Below are 20,738 nucleotides of genomic sequence, written 5' to 3' on the forward strand. Positions count from 1 at the left end.
TCCTGTAAAATAAATTAAAAACAAATTGCAAGTGAGTTGCTGTGGGGCGGCGTACGTCGTCCGTCAATGGTTTTTTTTAGTAACGCAACTTGTCCTGAATGGCTTAGTGGAATTTTACCTAATTTGGCTTGGAGTATCATCGGCCTTAGGGGATTCAATTTTGTATTAAACAAAGTGTGTGGCCGAACTGGGAGCAGAGGGACGGGGCCCTTTATGGGAAATTGAGGTAAATCCTTAAACGTCTTCTCCCTCTGTACAATTGGAGGGATTTTAACCAAATTTTGTAAAGAACATCGTTCGGCAAGGGGAATTCAATTTTGTATAAAGGAAGAGAGTGGCTCCTCTTGGGGCAGATGGGCGGGGCCCATGCGAGAGAATATAGGGGGAAAATAAAATCCTTCTCGTTCTGTATGAATGGGTGGATTTGAACTAAATAAGATGTAGACCATCATTTGACATAATGGACTCTATTTCGTATATATGGAAGTTAATGCCCCAGTGGGGCTTAGAGCGGGGTCAAAAAATGTAATTTGGCAATATTCCTAAAAGCAACTTCTGTTCTGGAACAAAGTATCATTTGAAGGACCGACCTTTGTTCTGAGGATTTGGGCAAAAAGTAATTTTAAATTTGGACATTATCCAGATCCCCATCCATGTACACAATTGCTGAGCATTAAAAGACAAACACAGTCGTGACAATTAAATTGACCCTTGGGTCAGGTCCCCATCGGGCCATAACTATGAAAGAGATTCCCACCTCATAACTATATATATGTTATTGCTGGGCAACAATAACAAACACAGTCATGATATTAATATTGACACTGGTGTTTGCCCCCTCCCCAGGGTCTTAATTTCTGGTCCATAAATTTCAAACACCACATAACCATATATATTCATTTGATAGGCATAGAGAGATACACGAAGTCATATATAATAATATACCATTGCTGGGCATAAAAAGACACTGCAGTCATGATATAAGTATTAACACTTGTTACTGGCCCCATCGTTAGCCCTAATGACTTAATTTCTAGGCCATATAAAAGAATTTAGAATGATTGAGATAGCCAGCCCATAGCCGTATATACCATTGCTGGGAATAATGATCCCGGTGAGCAATACAGGCCCTCTGTGCTCCTTTTTTAGCATTTCCTTTCCTTCCCAAAGTTATAGAGTATGCTAATGTTATTAGAAATAAATATATTGCTATGGTATAATGCTGAAATAGTCAACTTCTCGTCTAAAAAATCCCAACGAGAATCAAACGTTACCTCTGTAATGTTTGTTAACTTTTTGGTCACGTTCGTATCACTACTCATTTTGTTGCATAGTCTGATGCCCTAAACGTTGCTTACTTGGTTTACATAGTGATATTGCACCGCAAATGTAAAAACATAGATTATTTCAGGGGGCAACATAAGTCGACTCATATATACGTACACGCAGTTGGATACAACAGGTCTACTTCTTCAAAGACAAAGCGAAGTGTTGGGGTTTTTTTTTATATCAGAAGAAACTATTTATAAATAACAGAACCCAGGTAACTGCCTGAAGAAAACAAATTTATTTTAACAAAAAATATGATACAGCCGGTAATGATCGTACAAATAGTCTGGTCAGTATATAACGTTATCTCAACGACCAAGTATCGGAAAACTTTCTTGTAGTACATTGTTATTCTTAACTTAAAGTACCTACTTGTAGTACTTAAGATGAAGACAGTAAATATTAAAAATATTGCTGAATAGTTCAGTTTATTTGCGCAAATTGCATCTCCAAAACATGGGCTAACGACACCCAAGTCTAAACAACTGTGAGCATCTGGACCCAGATTCTTGACTTTCAAACTCCGACATTGAGAACTTGTTCATCATGACTGCGATCGATAATAATCAGCTCGCCGTATATCAGGTTTTGACCGGCTAGGAGGCTTGTATTTGGCTGGACAAACGATTCCCAGTAAAACGAGTTTGTAAACAAGGGACAGAAACCAATGCAGCGTTTATAATAACTCTTATTCTGTAAACATTCAGCACTAAGTTTAAACAGTATTTGCACCAGAAATGTCTATTTCATCAACGTATGCCATATCACAGCTTGCACGTTCGCCAGGGTGATGTTTCATTAGCTTCACAATCGTGAACAACACTAGCATAAGTTGTCTGGCGTACTAATAAAAAATATATATGTTACTTAACAGAGAACCATGCAATGGCCTCTCTTTATCCTTAACTTACGTTACCTAGAGTTAATAACCTTGCATTTATCTACAACTCGAATCGGAAAATATACGACAAAGCTGTCTAAATTGGATGAATTTTATCTCATGTGGCACACATCACGTGTATTGACACTCCTCATGGTTCAGAAATACTTGCTTATGTATTTGATAACATATGTAACACAGTGGCCAGAATGTTTTTGGTGGTATCACTGGGATTTTCAGCAATGCGACGTCACAGATTATGAGATTGGCGTCAACCTTCGGTTATTCTTCTCGCGGCTTAAAAATATTTTAACTCGGTTAACGCGAGTAACGCAATGAAACAAATATATTAATGTGTTTGCAAAACCGTACATTTAACAGATGTATCAGAATGTCGTCTAACCAGGACGGCGTCGTAGAATCCATTTTGTGATGTTGCAAGATAAAGGTCATTTGGATAAACTAATCGGAGCGTCAGAACGGGTTCAATCAACTTTTGACGACCAATTTTCTAGATCTGAGATTGGTTGAAAGACATTGAAAGGTAGTTGATATAGTAAGAAGAAACGTGTCTTAATGCAAATTTGCCATATAAGCTCGGTTGTGTATACAAAATCCCAATGACAACTACGAGGCTAGCGTAGATCCAATGGCCATCACCATCAGAAAGACGGCTGTTGTTAACACGTTCAACGCAGCATACAGGTAAAAGAAGAAACGATCAATGATTTCGGCAACATCCTTATTGTCGTAAGGGAAGTCATCGTTACCATCCGGGCTCTCATCGTCATTCTCCTTCGCTGTGTCGTCGTCCGCTTTCCACGCTGCGGTGGACGATTTTCTTTGAAGCTTTTCTTTCATTATCTTTTTAATGTTTGTCTCCTTATTGACATGCTCAGCTTCCCCATCGCCTAATTGTAGTTCGACAACGTCGTCTTTTCTGTAGCATACAAGTTTGACAAGGCAACCACTGCAGATTCTCTGAAGCCATCTCGGTACCTCGGTGCCTTCTGGTTTTACCTGGAGGCGGAGGGTGAGGACGGTGATGATAATAGCAATCATGGCGTAGCCCAATGTCATTGACAGGAACACACCTACATATACAGAAAAAAACATCCATGGTATTATTAACTAATTATTGTTTTTTTGTCTCTTAAAATCAGCACTTCAAAAGAGTACAGCTACTTACAATTATGGTAGACACTAAAGCTGATGTAATGGATATCTAAAAACCGCAATTTTCAAGGACAAATGATGACTGAGACAACAGTAAAAAAAACGCAGTAATGCTATAGTTACAATTATAATATAGAAATACTGTTATCATAATATGTATCTAATAAATGTTTTAAAAACAACAAATCTTTTCCCATTCTTCATTGTATTTTTGAAAAACTTGCGTGACTGTAATTTGTCAAAGCGAGCAAATATATTCCGATTAGTGATATGCGTATTTAAAGGCACAGAAAGTATAATCAAATACTTATGAAAATGTGATCTGATAAATGGCATTATTTCTGCAAAATTGGCAGTACAACGAGTGTATTCAAAGTGGGTTGTACTTAAAGCAGTTCCGACTGCTGACTGCTGACGTTATGCGAGTGTTAAAATGCAATGGGTGGTAATATATCATGATCATAATAATTTAATAAACTGGACGTAAACATGATTACCCATGACAGAAGTATGGAGAGACGTGGTCGGCATGGCATCGGCTATAAGTGTGAGAAGAACAGCCAAAGCTAATAGGATGGTAAGGATATACGAGATCTTCTCGCCCGAGTCGGCTGGCAATAGGAACGTAACTGTCGTTAGCACGGCAACCAACGTTATTGGAAATATTACGTTGAGAATATAATATCCAGATCTACGTTGAATCTCCATCGTGAACAACAGCTGGGAGAATGTCTCTCCTTCCTCTACCAGTAGACTAGACGAAATTTCGTTCTTTATCAGGTTCCACTCGCCATTGAGTTCATAGTCCTCAGTGTTGACGTATGTCACGTGATGTTCCAATGTCACATGACTTGATATGAAGCCCCAGCTCGTGAGCTCGATGCTGCACGTCTGCTTGTCGAATGGGTACCAAGTTATGTCTATTTCACATTGGGTTTCGTAGACTCCTGGTGGGTCCCACTTTACCTCTCCGTTATACTTCACCCGAAACAGCAGGTCTGATGACCCCAGGGTTTCAATTTCACCGACCCTAAAGCAATGAAACAATATTTGAGCGTAACAACAACGAAACGGCCAAAATTGGATTTTAATGCAGGGCCTCTTATATCTAACCAGCAGAACTACAAGAGCACCCGCGAGCGACTGAGTCCAATTCCGTTACATACACGTACCCCTCCCACAGTCCTAATCAGGTCACATCACAATCAATTGATAATACAAAAACAAAGCAAAAACACGACCACCACATCACTAAGAGCTGAGTTATAGAGGTAAATCTTGTTCTTGTCATTTTAACATGACATAATCTTTTTCATATCATACAGTTTACTGTAAACGTACATATTTCAGTGGTAAAATATATCAACGCTTTTGGCGATCGAAATGTTGTCAAATTATGAATGGCCATAATATGTCAACATTCGATAAAATACTAACATTTGAACACGCTAAGAAAGTACACTCACCGTAAATGTTCACCTTTGTTCAGGTCTCTGTTTGTTTGGCTGATTAATATGTTAAATGAACGTGTTAATGCTGGCCAGTTCACGTTTCCATATATTGGCGGAATAATGCTAAACTTACGTGTTATCGTTGACGAGTATGGGTTTCCATACCTTAATTGGTGAATGGTAAACTTACGTGTTATCTATGACTAGTTCGGGCTTCCATATCCTGGTGGAATCTAGATAAATGTATTCTATGTCTCCGTAGGTCGCGGGTGTCCATGCTAGACGACTGTCGGTCCAATACTGCATTCAACAGCATCATTTATGTGAAAGCAAAACCAGGAAAAGTATTGTCAAATATTTTCATCGAAGTTGGATGAAAATGACCGAGCAATATTTACTATATATGTAATTCTTCTATACTACGTTATTTGATATCAGCAACAGATGAAATGAAAAAGGGCCGTTTCTAATAACATTTTGCTATTGCTGTATTGTACATAGTTGCTGTTTCATATACAGTGTACAACTTGTAAAGAAATCTAACAATGGTTCCATTTGCTAAACACGAAAACAGCGCCTAATATTTTACTTTACTTCTCATACATACGAAAGATATCCATCCTGATGACGACATCATCTGTGCTCGGATGTCCTGCGAAAGACAATATAAATGCAAATTGATGTATGGATTTTGTGAATAGGTAAATCAAATTATAATATTTTGATTCCTGATTTTTTCGAGAAGATAGATTACATTATATTTCTTATTGATTAAATATGAAAAATTGAATTAATGCGTTAACAATGTTCTGTACTCTGGCCGCAACTTACCACAGTGTTGATGGTCAGCACACTCATTTCGGCCCTGACCGTGACGGTGTCCGAAGGTCGGACCAGGAAATTGTAGTTGGTAAGTACGGCGGTATGGATATTATTAGCATGTGTCGTAGTAAACACAGCTCTCGTACAAACTGTAAAAAGAAACAAACATTTCAAGTTTAAATTTAAAGAATATAGAGCAAACGTTAGTTGTACATGTAGTTTGAGTGAATTAGTCGCACGCTTCGCTTTAAGTATGGATACTTAAAAGTATGCAGGGCAATTTCTGACATATACATATACAAAGAAAATTAATATAATAACAACATACTCAAGCGTCAAATAAAAAGTGGGTATTTCAGTTAATTTGGCCAGCTAGTTTCGGCTCTAAAGTGGGATATTCATCGGAACAAAATTGTAAGTTTGCTACATTTCCCGTTTTTGAAGAAACTTATTATGGATACTGCTAAACTCTATAATTAAGTCGGTATTACCAAAATCACAGCTACGGAAACAAACCTTCGAACACACCTCCCTATAAACACTACACCGAAAATACTTTTCGGAAACATTTAATTTATTCATCGAGCAGGTTTGAAAACATCGATCTTATGTCCCGCGGACGGGTTTTATAACAAAATCCATGTGTAATCATAGGCACTTGGGAAAATATCGTTATTGACAGAGAAAACATCATGATAAATTGCCAAACATAAGCACTTTGCTTTGCGGATTTTACGGAATAAGTTGTTTCAACTGCCAAGTTACATTGAATAAGTTTATCTTTTTAATTTGCGGCATTGAACTGAATAATAAATAAACGTCTACGGATGAACAACCCCAATCAAATACAGGTGGCAGGTAGCTTTCTTTGTAGTTCTTTGCTTAAGTATCAATACAACACAATGGCAACAGGGGGTCACAAGTAAAATATTTTATTGTATTCTTAATAACAATTATGTATCCACTTAATGAGTGTATTATCAATAGGCTATCGACATATGTTTTACATTTTGTATTTGTTATTTCGGGTATCAAAATTGCACTTTGATTTTTTTAATCCCGTTTACATACTCATGACGTCTGTATGTTAAATGTCAAATTTGTGTTTAAATATTGTAAGAATAGCTTAATTTTGGTGTACCTTACGTAATTATTAAATATGCGTGTGTTGAGTTATATATATTTCTGTATGTAAATCTTTTTTCATTCGGTTTCGACGTTTCCTCTGCCATGATATCGTTGAAGCGGCCAAAATGTATCTTCTCTCGCCACTACATTCCTTCAGCAATTTTCTTAGCACATCTAACGTTTACACTTTTCTACCTTGTTGTTTTTATGATTTGTAAGACAGATTGCAGCTGCCCATATAGCATAAGCTATTGTCTGGCTCCATCATCACTGGACACCCTTGTCACATGACCTAGGCTGTTGTCTTGCTTCATCACCAGTGGACACCCTTATCACATGACCTATGCTGATGTCTGGCCCCGTCATCAGTGAAAACCCTTGTCATATGACCTTAGCCTGATGTCTGGCTCAATCATTACTGGATACAACCGTCATATGACCTTAGGCTGATGTCTGCCCCCGTCATCAGTGAAAACCCTTGTCATATGACCTTAGGCTTTTGTCTGGCTCCATCATCACTGGACACAGCCGTCATATGACCTAGGCTGATGTCTGGCTCCATCATCAATGGACACAGCCGTCATATGACCTTAGGCTGATGTCTGCCCCCGTCATCAGTGGAAACCCTTGTCATATGACCTTAGACTGATGTCTGGCTCCATCATCACTGGACACAGCCGTCATATGACCTAGGCTGATTTCTTGCTCCATCATCACTGGACACAGCCGTCATATGACCTTAGGCTGATATCTGCCCCCGTCATCAGTGGAAACCCTTGTCATATGACCTTAGACTGATGTCTGGCTCCATCATCACTGGACACAGCCGTCATATGACCTTAGGCTGATGTCTTGCTCCATCATCCCTGGACACAGCCGTCATATGACCTAGGCTGATGTCTGGCTCCATTATCACTGGACACAGCCGTCATATGACATAAGCTTTAGGTGATCCTAGCATTAACAGACATCAGCTTGTTTATCTGGTATATATCAGATTTATTACTTTTGTAACGTTTCATTTAATCTGACAATGCTTTATTCAGCACTACAGTTATGTAATTTAGTCATTATAAATAACCTAATTCTAAGCAAAATATATAAGCCTCACCCATAATTAAAGATTTGTTTATCGTGTTTGAGTTTGCTAGTGACGTACCGACATACAAGCCCGGATTAGGCAGGAGACATCGTCACGGGAATCACACTTGATTCAGAAAACAAACTTACCGTTTCCTTCAACACTATATTGTCTCCGTGCTTTAATTTAAAGCGAAATATTCTGCTACAAAGACAAATATAATTACGAACGACAACTTATTAAATTCATAGTTCTCGATTATCTGTCTTATTTTGCAATTTGAAAACTTTCATTTTGAAGTCATTAAACGTTTTAAAAGGACACCCAAACACTCACAAGGTCATGTAAATTGTTGTATTGAAATTGATTGGCCGATGTAGGGGTTTATTTCTATATAGAGTGTGACATATTACCCGACTTTTAACTGACCTCATGTCTGTTGGTAACGGCCCTCGTGCACTACACATCTCAACAAATACTACCTAGTACAATGGACACCACGAGGACGCTAGACCACCAGGGACACACTTAAGATAATACACTGGATAATATGCGTAAAGGTGATAAGTTGTATTATATGGTTTCGCTTTGTGATCTCAACCTGAGAGTATTTACATGTACCTAGTGAAATTGGATATCATGTTTGTTATTCAACTATAACGGCGGCGTCTCATTTTCAAGAGTCTAATTATCTCCAGATTCTAGTGGGAAAAAAGGAGTCAATCATTATGTAAAAACGTGGAATGTGAAAATTCTGCACCTGAGGGTAGATATTAGACTCTTTTAAACTTGATTAAATATAACTGATGTTGAATTTTTGCAAATATCAGAAAAAGTAATCCATTTTGGTATATGATATATTTTTAAAGGGATACATATATATGGGTGTGGTCAACGGATATAATTTCGATCCTTTTTTTACAATGCATGTAAACAAACTCTTACGTTCAAGTGAACAAGGCTTTAGCGGCGTAGTTTATTTAAAACGATCATGATATCCTATTTCGCCTGGTAAATAGTCTTTAGTTATGGTAAACAGTCTCAGTTTTGGTAAATAGTCTCAGTTTAGGTACATAAAGTGAGGACTAGTAATTGAACTTATCACTTATATAGAGATATATTCTCACTTGAGTGTGACTCTCGTAGTCTAGTGCACTGTTAGTGCCTACTGTCAATAGTACGCGTTTTTGTGTACCAGCACCCGGGACCAATATAATTAGACATACGCCTAACAAGTCAGGTAACATGTCACAGTTTAGTTCAAAATAAACCCATACTTCGCCACAGATTTTTTTAATACAACATTTTGCCCTGAAAGCATTTATAACGACTTTTTACGCGTTAATATGACTTAAAAGGTGTCATTTGAAACTAAATAATTTAACGGCAGACTGAGAAACCTTGATCCAAATTGCTGGTGTGTTATAATTAATAACACCCGCTTTTGAAATAGAATATGGGATATCATAAAGTTAGGTTAATACTATATAAAAAGGGGAAAAATAAATAAACAGCTTACGAAGATTATTTCCTTCAACTGATGAAGATTATTTAAACCATCTAGATTTAATGAAGGTTTTAATTAATGATTGCTCGCAGAAATTAGGTAAACGGCAATAACTTATTATCGATTACATTTCAAGTGGCTCTATCAAAAGATTTTGCCGAGGATAAAAATGTTCGTTGATTTGAACTCTCATGTGTCGATGTAGGAATGGAAATTTCGACTTACAGCTCCGTCTGTTCCGCGCGTTGGCAACTTAAGACGTTTATATAAGTACAGTAGTATGCCTTAATGCGAACCCCGATTATCAGAATGTTTTTATTAGTCGAACCTTGGTCTTGTCCCTCCTTCGCAGGCCACTTTGATACTCTGCGATTAGTTATCCACGTAATTTATAGGACGTTCTATAAAATAGCTACTCTCTGGAGAAAAAACGTTATACAAGGAATACTTCAAGACCAACAAACATGTCTAATGTTTAATACATGAGGAGTTTTAAAATCCCAATTGTTTACATATATCATGTATATGTATGTCTTCGTACCATTGTTGTTAACCAAACAACATGTTCGACACTAAACTGCTATTTAAATTTAGTCACGATTTCCTCTTTAAACTACATATGTCGATTTCGTGTCCATTTCAGTTGATATAAGATTGAACTTTAACTGAATGCGTTAAGTCAATATATTTATTTAACGCAGAATTGAATAACAACGTATAAATAGGACGTTATTAATTTTGAACACCCTAACGCCTGTAGCCACCGAATGTTTTTATTTTATCTATATTTATTTTCAAATGTCGGGTAATTATAATTTCTATTCACACTTATTGGAAAGGTACCACGCAATGTCTTACATTTTTATAGCATTTTAACAGTAATTCAGTAGAATCTCAACATTTTCCCCCAAATGTAATTGTTTAGGTTATTTGTAGTTTTTTTCCAAAACTTATTCACTTAAAGTCTGTAAATGCCATTAAGAGCTCTTTGATTTCACATTTGGGTTTAGTGACAACTGGTGTTAATACAATTTCAATTTTTACTGGAAAATAAATCAATGGGGGTTATACATTGGGGTTAATATAAGTCAACAAACAGAAAGAAAACAGCAATTATGCTTAGATATGTTTACATGTACATAAATTATGTATAACAATATGCAACATTTCTTCAGTACCATGCATAATAATTAATATGCAACTATGATACACCGTCATATATACTAATAAACACATTTTATGAACAAACAATAAAACATAGCGCCTTTTTTTTATATAATTTACACTTATAAAATAATGTTTAATATACAATTATCATACGTCATTTAAAGTACACAACATTTATGGATCACACTATATGACAAAATATTCCATTATATAGCACCTTATATATTGATTATTGTGTTATAAAATACACAATTTCGTTAGCGTCATATGTGCTAATAAGAAGTTATAAACGCCCTACGTTACCATTTATAAACCACATTTATAACATCATATATATTCTTATTCATAATTGTTATATAAACTGCTTCTGATTGGCTGACAGACTTGTATTACAGTGTGAGATGCCAAAGATTATTTTCATTTACCAATATCACAGCATAATGATAACAAGTAAACGTGTATACTATACAACATCTACAACGTCTTTTGTAATAATACACAAAACATATTTGGTGTCCTACATACTTTATGTATTACATTTTGGTATTTTACAATGCCTACCGTATACACATTAACCATTTAAATAGAGGTCCCACAACTAGAGATGGTTGGTCGTCATGTGTGTCTGACTGGAGTTAGTTAACTAACGAGAGTAGGACAGACGTAACAATCAACCATTACTAGTTTGGGGGACTTTTTTCAGATTATTCAGATATTGTATCTAGAAACAATGTTTTTTTCTCTTGGTAATACAGTATTCGTGTCTTCGATCAGGGAAACAAATGCCATGAACTATCAGATGACATCTCAAAGCATTGTTACTTGATGTTATAATTAACCAATGAAATAACCTCCAGGGTGTTACCCAAAAGAGGATAACCAATGATTTTTACAAACACCTAGCAGCAGGTTTATCCAATGAGTCTGGAGTGATGTAAATTTCACAATGACGAGGTTTTAATTTAATTTATATTCCGGGTTGTTTCTATTGCTTTCCGCGAATGTATCTAATGCATATAAACTACTTAGCTCGAATTAAAAGGATACTGTTCTTGCATTTCAATAATATTTCTAATGATATATGACATGTATTGATCTAGGGGATAGTAGGTTGTTTAGAGGGCCTATTCTGGGAATTAAAAAATGAATTGGACCAATATTATTGTCACTATATCCTTTGAACACTGGATGGTGAGACAATCCGATTAGTCGTGACAGGATTAACGGTGCCATACTCAATATTACAATAGTTTGTGTGTTGTTCATATCATACACCTATCACCGGTTTATTTTCACCGATATAAATGAACGGATTGTAGTTGTATATAATTCACTCAAAATGCACTTGTTATTTGTAGCTATGATTGAGGTCAGTGTTATTTTCTATAAGACCAGTTTTAACTAGGGTCACTCTTTCGATAAGATAACGGTAAGGGTGTATCCAATGGTTGCTATTAATTAGGACCTCGTTCAAAGATGTGGATGCCCCGTGACACATAAAATTGCATTGTTAGCACGCTTATCTGCCCGTCCATACTTTCGTTCTGGAGATTATCACATCATCCAGGAGTCTAAAAGTTCCACTTGGTGATACACTGTTATATATAGATGTGATGTACAGGTTCGAAAAGCTTCTAAGGTCAAGCTCACTGCAGCTCGAAATAACACAAACAAATGTCATGAAACGTGCAACAATGTCTATCCCTGCTCCGAAAGAAACGTGACCTAGGTAACAAAGTCTTGAAATAAAGCCCTTTTCCCCATGTGCAGCTCGTACAATATTTTATGAAGGCTGTAACCAGTGGTTCTATTGTACTATTTAACAATGATGTATATGAAAACGCTTTTGGAGGGGCATTGCAGGTGTATGGTCAAAGATAAATATAACATAACATTCATGCGCATATCTGTTGTCCGAAAACCCTAAATATTAACCAACGGTCGTTATATCGACGAGTGTTAAGATATGCAATAACGTTATCGCTATGTATATGTACATGACGCACTAGTAAACAATCTTGACGACTTGTCTGGATTACTTACCCTCTGCCAATACTAGTGGGTAAATATGTCGATTATTTGTCCTGTGTATTATGCCATGGTTCTTCTCATGCTACTTCGCCGAAGGTGTTAGGTAAATCCACAATTCAAACAAAACGGATGGTTCATATATCACGATAACAAAAATGGTCCCGTTTTACGCGTGGTGTAGTTTCAAGTTCTTGTACTTTGTATGTCGTCCTGTCGCAATAGTATTTGTACGTACTATTGTATATAGTACAATTTCATGTTGATTTGTCATTAAGAGCTCTTTATTTAGTACAGCCGCTGGGGGACAAAGACATTCTACATTGCCTATAATGTACAGCAGTAGAGTTTGTCACAACGATGAACAACTTTATTAAAAGTCGCGATAATGATGCTTGAATGTGGATATAATTTAAAATAAAAACAAAATGAACTTATTTAAATGTCAGATCAAAAGGTCCGCTTGTAGTATAAAAAAGGGAATGTTATCCGCAATACAAAAGTAAAACAGTATGAACAATTAACATATAAATACAGTAACATAATAACAAAATTTAACAGTAGCAGCACAAAGCTAAACTAGTGAGAAGTGAACATGCCTCATTGTATTGAACTGAATTGTGATTTTCCACATACAATCAGACGACAGTAACTTGAATTAATCTGGAACATTTTCTCGTGCAGTTATTGGTGTATATACGAGATGATAGGTGGAATGAAAGTTATGAATTAAATCTCTTGGATTTCGCGAAATGAATATTTTTACATTTTTATCGCCAGGACAGACGCTCACGAAATCAATATATTATGGAAATATATTTTCAGGTATATTTAAGCTAATCAATAAAGAGATAAATGTATAAGATTTGGAAATAGACAATAGAAACACAATGATTTTATTTGATTGTAAAAGCAGAAAGCAAGGAACGTGCAGCTAGCGTTTTTCTCTTCGCAGATTGAAATCTTCGTTAACATATAATCACTTTTACAACTTTCAAAATAAATTGACGCAAAAATTAATTGATTTGCAGTAAATAAAATACCACACATAACGTAAATAGGCGGAGATTGCTTACTTTTTTTCGGATATGTAATTGATCCGTACAAAAGCAGAGGCGCCTCATAGTTAAATATGCTTGGGGTTATGGAGTTGCCACTCAGACCAAATGCTTTGGCGTAATTGCTAGAGTGTGATCTTTAATTGATACCTATCATATTCCGTGTCCTTTTTGACCTTCATAATGTTTACTTGCTCGTATTTACTGCTTAGTGGTAGTTTCAAATAACACCTGTGGCTTTTATCAACTGATATCTTCACGGAATGCGTCCTCATTTTAGTTATCGCATTATTCATTAAACTAGATTTCAGTAAAAACTAAACCTGGGTTTTTTTAATTAGAGTAAATATTTTAGTAAACTCATAATTAATAATTAACCGACCATTAAATCGCTTGTTAGAACGAATCTTTTAAACACATAAGTAATTATAAATCATACATTAGTCAGTGGATTCTTTTTCTTTAATTATAACCATGAAGTTTTCTGTTTACCTAACTGGGTTGTTTCAATGACCAACTTTAACACCATGATTTAGATATTCGGTTTCAATAGAAACCACTGATGAAAAATCGCAAAGTTGAATTTTGGAAGAGATAGCAGAGATAAGTATAATGATCTGATATACATTGTAGACGATCAGATACTGATTTAGCCTGCTATTTATAGTCTACGTATGCATACAATTTCGTCAAACCAGCGAAAGTAAGTCATTTGTAGTAAGAAGTAATGCACATCATCTATACAAAAGGAAACTGTTTCCATGTCATATGCGACTTATAAAACAAGCTGATTTTTTGTAAGAAACTAGTTTTTTCATGACAATCTTGTTATCAATATCACATGAAATCGACACGAATTCAAAGTCATTGTTATCAAATTACCAATAAAGTAGGGGGATTTTTGGGAAAATAATGTTTTCCCTGACTACCATTCGCCGTAGTGAGGAAGACAAAAGGGTTGTGTTCCCAGGCTGGGCGAACCAAAAATTAAAGTCCTTACAAATAGTGGTTGTTAGCTTCTATTGTCTACAATGCAATGTTACAATACCATAATTTCTTGTCCATTGTTTTTATTATGACGTCACAAAGAGTATTATTTCATGAGGAACTACCAAATAAAACATAACAATTTCACGGTATCCATGTTATTGATGTATGTCTATGTCTCGTTTATGATTCCATGTATAGTTTGTGTTTTGTGAATCTTGTTCTGGTCACAAGCAGTTTGAGCGTAAAAGCTTTTGCAACAAGTTGGAGTCAGACGTGTATGCTGCCATATAAGCGATTAAGCAGTTGCATGCACATGTTTCCGAGGGCGGTGGAGTGGCTTCTACATTATGTTAAAATGATAAAATTAACATGCACAGTCCAGCCACGCACCCGAGAGTATCCATACATTAGTCTTTTTATTTCACCGAATGTTCAAAATTTAAGGGTAGTAAATACTTATATTTCGGGTACTATAGTGGTTATTTCCGTTGTCGTGTTCAGACGATTTTCAAAACGAACAAGTGGATATACCAGAGGGAACGTAACAAAATATCCAAACTCTGCAGGAGGTAAAGATGTGTGTGGATGTATCACAATGGACTTTGCTATGGACCAGCCTGCGGGATTAAGTGTTGTGTAGTACTAGTGTGAATGGAGAAATTGGGAGTTGTGTTTTACCTTAAAATGAAGATTGGAATCAACAGAATATGCACACATGATTGTGTCGTTTATTTCTACAGAATTGTTTAACTTGAACTCTACATATCAGATGTCTGTGCCAAATAAAAAACAACCCTATTTTATTGTTATGAAATGAACCAATTGTAGCACAGTTAACTAACAAAAAGGCAGCGATTATAATCCAACCCCCTCCATTCCCAACGAACGTGGCTGGGTTGTGAGAGAGCTGGATTAATTGGACGTTAATGACTTGCATAGAACTATTCTTTCTGTCTCTGTCACTGTCTGAAGCGTTACTTAATTAATAAGACTAGTTTTAAAATGTTTACAGGGTATCATATATTCATTTTCCTCCACTTCGCCGCATTAAAGACCAGGATTTACTTGAACAACATAATTTCCGTTTGACGTTAGATGGAAGGTAGAATATGCATGCTTAACACTGAATAATTGCATGATCATGACTCTTGGACAGCTCAATATTAACAAAAGAGTTGTCACAGCATATAATAAATTGTAGTCGCTTGTATACATTTTCAAACTTAAAGTGTCGGCTTGTGGTATTATCAGTATTAAATATATTAAAAGGATAGACGGGTAATGTACGACCCTTAAGTAGGGACTCACTCAGAATTACACACGAAAAATAAATATATCATATTTCAATGTTTTTCATACAACAGATAGGTTGATTTTAACTGTTTGAAACTATGCTGTAATGAATTATACGGAGATATAGATATCAATCCAGTATCTTACTGGAGCTGACAACACAACCCCGTAATTAACTGTTCGTGCTTACTGCAGTGTATATTACAGGACGATCTTAAAGTCAGATGGCGGTAAAGTGGTCTTCAGTGTAGCATTTCTGCTACACTAGATGAAGACATGTGCGTTGACTTGCTTTTGTATACAGGTTGCCCTGTACAATCGGGTGCAAATCACTGTAAAAAGATAACCCATTATTATCGAACCCGAGGCGATTAACATTTTCGGACAAGCCGACATCAAAGACGGAATATGCACATTATTCAACCATATGCATATTACTGGCAATTTGTTCAAAAGTCATCCGAGATTCAGTTTATACCTATGACTGGTGGATGATAGAGACGAGTTTCGTACGCAATGTTGTGTTGTACACATTCTGCATTACATGACACGAGCAACGATATTCATTTCTATAGTAAAACTAGTATTACTTATATTTTATTTATCTAATTCATATAATTCATTTATTTTTCTTTACCTCCCCTTTTTGTTTCAATAGTAAATAAAATCAGTTTGAATTGCCATCGCTTTTACCCCTTTTACACTAATATGAGGCCTAGAAAGACGAGACAGCTGACTGTGACGGTGTAATTCGTTTTTTGCATGCTGTATCGATTGCAAATTGTAAAGGTATAATCACATGTGTTTGTCGCACGTTTATCTCACAGTAAAGTATAGTTTAATACAAGATGTACATGTTTTGTAGTCATTGACTTTCACACACACCATGTTATAAAAAATTGTCTCGCATAGAACAGGCATAATCCAATATGACATCACGTTGATTAACGAAGGTCAGTTGTATGGAAAATCTACATTTATATTTTGTTACTTGCATAACGGACTGAATGTTGTGATTCCTCCAATAGCGACATTGAGAACGGTAACTGGCTTTAAACTCCGTGTATTATAGATAATGCTAAAAAACGCTTTTTGTAAGGTAAACAAAACTGTTCGTCATTCAAGATCTGTCAGCTGTAATACATTTCAGAAACATATTTCTATTTTGTGATAACAAAAATATGAATAATTGAAAAAAACAACTTACCCACATGACTCAGTATAATAACGACTACTCCGAAAGGTTGCATGTTCCTAAATCCAAAACCGTAGCGGCTATTTTGTGGAGGATAAGGACATATCACAGCATGATACTGTTCATTACTGCTGTACGATTGTCTAGTGTAAGTATGTTTTGAAAAGATATACGCAGTAGTATATAGGTGTCTGGATGTCTGCGTCCTTTTGTATCCATTCCAGAGCGTTACCAATACCTACATACAATATAGCGAGTGTCAATTAGGTATATATATATATACTAATAAAGAATTGGGTCAAAGGATTATTTTCAGTGCCGTTTAAGGGCTTCCATTTAAATTGTCTATTATGTGGTGCTGTCATTTATCTATAGAAAACATGTTTATCTATAAAACAAATATGATACAATCATTAAGACAGGATCAGTTTTGGACTCAAGAGGACACTGGTCACGGGTCACCTGGTAATATTTCCGTGTGAAATAATTTTTATTTCACGTAATCATATAGAATGCATCATTAAAAAATGACAAGCGATATATATTTCGCTAATTGATTTTATGAAATTTCTCATTTATTTTCTCCCCATGTTTTTTTTCTTTTGACGCATTGAAAATTATTTTTCAATACAACATGTTTAAACGTCTATCATCGTTTAACAATGTGAAATGAAAAAGTCATTTGGAAAATACAAGGCGATGCTTTGAAAACACTGGCAAATGTTTCGGGAAATGAAACATGCCTGAACCTTATGCCGACGATGTGTTTCCGTTGTAATTATAACCAAGACAAGTATGGTATAGGTGCAGTTTTCCATATTGATTCTGTTCTATTTTAATACGACAATCCGTCCACAGGCGTCGAGGATTTAATCGAACAATAAGTGAAAATAAAGCATCGGTTTCCCAATGGAATTAGTTTAAAGAAGTTAAAGTGTATGTCTAAAGAAACGATACATGAAATATAAACTTGATTTATTTTTTACGTCACTTTTGTTAACCATTCTTGTTGGCTCGGATGGTAGCGCGAAGGTGATTATAAAGTGGAAGGACACTGGAGTACCCGGGAGTATCCATGCAGTCAGGCAGATCATTTTACCCTAGACGTCCTTTTGAAAGGAGAATGCGCTGGAGTGTGAATTTCAATTGATACCTATCATGTTCCGTGTCCTTTTTGACCTTCATAATGTTTACTTGCTCGTATTTACTGCCCCTCCCGAGCGCTATCGAAGCCTCTTATCTACCTCTTGTGAACGTTGAGTTTGGACAATTATAGGTGCAACAAGGCCAACTTAATACAGACTTGTCAAAACGTTCCACTGCATTGCAAAGATGTTGCGGTATATGTGATGTAGCATTCAAGTGCGGTGGCACTATGAATGATACCATTGGAAGCACGGTCCCACTACAAACAGAACACAATACATCTCCAGCACACACGCAAGCGCGCACACATAGGGAGATATTAGCCATGTGGCATATGACTAGTAGTTCGCGTCTGATAAGGCAGCTCCTGCGAATTCCTCAAACTTGTATTGATTAATTTATATGCTAATTGTATTGATTGTATAAATTGTTTATCTATGTACTGTAAAGAGCTTTAGAGTGGTTTATTCTAACTAGATAGGGTGCTATAGCAAATGCTGAAAGCATTTTCAATTAGAAGATATTATTTGTTGTCTCTTTATAGCTTTAAAATACCATGGCAAAATTAGTTTAAAACAAAATGATTTAAAAATGATATAGGTATATCGTTTTCATACATAACTAATGTTCAGTTCACACACAAAAACATAATCAATATTTAAAGTTTGCCAGCGGGTCACTCTGGGACTATTATATGTAAGGTTCAACAGAAGAAACTGTTCAGTAAATAAACAGTAGAGTCCTTGAATAATTAATTTAATACGACGTTAACATTAGGAAACTGAATAGGGCAAAACTCAACGTACATGATATAAACACGTGTATTGTGATTATAACGTAGTGCTCAGGGTGAATGATGTTCCCTTCTATATAGAAGATGAAGCAACACAAAGCAGTTTTTCTGTCCTAGAATGCCCCACTATCGATTTCATGTGCTTTCTGGCCTCTGATTTGAACACTCATTATGATGCCCTGCTTGTGTAATTCCTATAAATTCCTGTATGGCAACACTGGTAAAGTTTATTCTTTGTAATGTAAAGATTCCGAGTTAGACCCCAGCTGTTTTCTAAGACAGCCTGGGGTTTTTTTGGGTTTTTTTCATATACTCAAAATTCAAACAACTACAATTCTGTCAAATGTGAACGATTGATTTTTATAAAATTATGAACTGATCTCGATAAAATATTTCATAATAGTGACCGTAATCATAAATTAACCTATTACAATTTGCCGGTACCCTTTACCATTAGTAGAAATGTTGGAACAAGAAATAAGTAAGTTGATACACGTTCCTCTCATTACACGATGAAGAATGACACCGGGTTTCTGATTTCGGTGTTAATATGTAACACATTATCATGATGAACAACCCCACCTCGTACAATTCCGTCTTTGCGTATTGCAGAGTTATCTTCTCTTGTGAGCAGGGATTGATTGTTACATCATTGGTTTGTGTGAGAAAATTACGTCGTTTTCTCAAACATTGATGACGTTACTCTCACAAACAAATGACGTAACAATCAATACCTGCTCACAAGAGAAGATAACTCTGCAATGCCCAAAGACGGAATTTTGACTTGACAGCAACATCCCTGTAAGTCCGGAATTGAGGAACGAATATAATTGATGTTGCACACTGCATGTTATAAGAGGCAACTAATGTGATACTCTCTAAGTATGGAATTTGCCTTTGTGCCTCTTCCGGGGGGGGGGGNTTTTCACCCCTATGTAACTTTAGTAGACTATCACGCATTGATATGGATATGGTCTACAGTGGTGAAAGGATTAATGCTGAACGTTCGCCTAGGCGAGAAAAGCAGTTGGTTGTGTCACCAAGCCGGGACAAGTCAAGTCAAGTTATCTTTATTTATAGCCGGTACATTTATAAAAAAAAGGCAACAAAAGCCTTTTAAGACTTTTACAACCGACTGTATGACAAATGCAATTAATAACAATAAAAACAATTGAAATCGTATCACATCAAGCTACAGTACATACACTGTACTTATTAAATGAGTGGATAAATTAAGAATTATTTCACAGAATAACATTGCAGTTTATAGTAATATCACAGTCATACATATGTATAGTAATTTATAATGCTGCAATCTAAAACATAAATTTACAGATATCAAATGAGCACTTGGATATCACACCAGTGTTACTAACCCCCGAGACATGACACTGTCGTTACATTTAATTAATAAGTTATATTATAGTATTTCAGATACATATAATATATGTTAGACCGTTTCAAAGTCATAATTAAACAAATTGCCACTGGCTATGTGATGATGATAATAGAAGCTCTATCGGCACATCTGTTACCATTCCAGTATGATGTGAGTTTTTAAAAATCTATAAAAGAGGTAGCTGTCGGACAAAGAATTCCAAATAGTAGCAGCAGTAGTACAAAAGTACCGCTTTTGGCACAGGGTCATTGAGTGCAGTCTCCTATATAATCCTTACCACCTCCCTGCCCCCCCC

General features: G+C 36.0%; 1 protein-coding gene across 1 annotated transcript; it reads right to left on the minus strand.

The window, feature by feature from the left end:
* Nucleotides 1-1,555: 1,555 nt before the first annotated feature.
* Nucleotides 1,556-17,266, minus strand: LOC110449658 (neuronal acetylcholine receptor subunit alpha-3-like). Its single transcript, XM_021496658.1, has 6 exons — nt 17,118-17,266; nt 5,668-5,807; nt 5,444-5,488; nt 5,027-5,136; nt 3,883-4,415; nt 1,556-3,303 (listed from the first exon to the last, which is right to left on the minus strand). Exons 1-6 carry the CDS (start codon nt 17,158-17,160, stop codon nt 2,837-2,839), a joined length of 1,338 nt encoding a protein of 445 aa, XP_021352333.1. The 5' UTR covers nt 17,161-17,266; the 3' UTR covers nt 1,556-2,836.
* Nucleotides 17,267-20,738: the final 3,472 nt, after the last annotated feature.

The sequence above is a fragment of the Mizuhopecten yessoensis genome, unplaced genomic scaffold, assembly GCF_002113885.1.
Source record: "Mizuhopecten yessoensis strain PY_sf001 unplaced genomic scaffold, ASM211388v2 scaffold4761, whole genome shotgun sequence".
Taxonomy (NCBI): domain Eukaryota; kingdom Metazoa; phylum Mollusca; class Bivalvia; order Pectinida; family Pectinidae; genus Mizuhopecten; species Mizuhopecten yessoensis.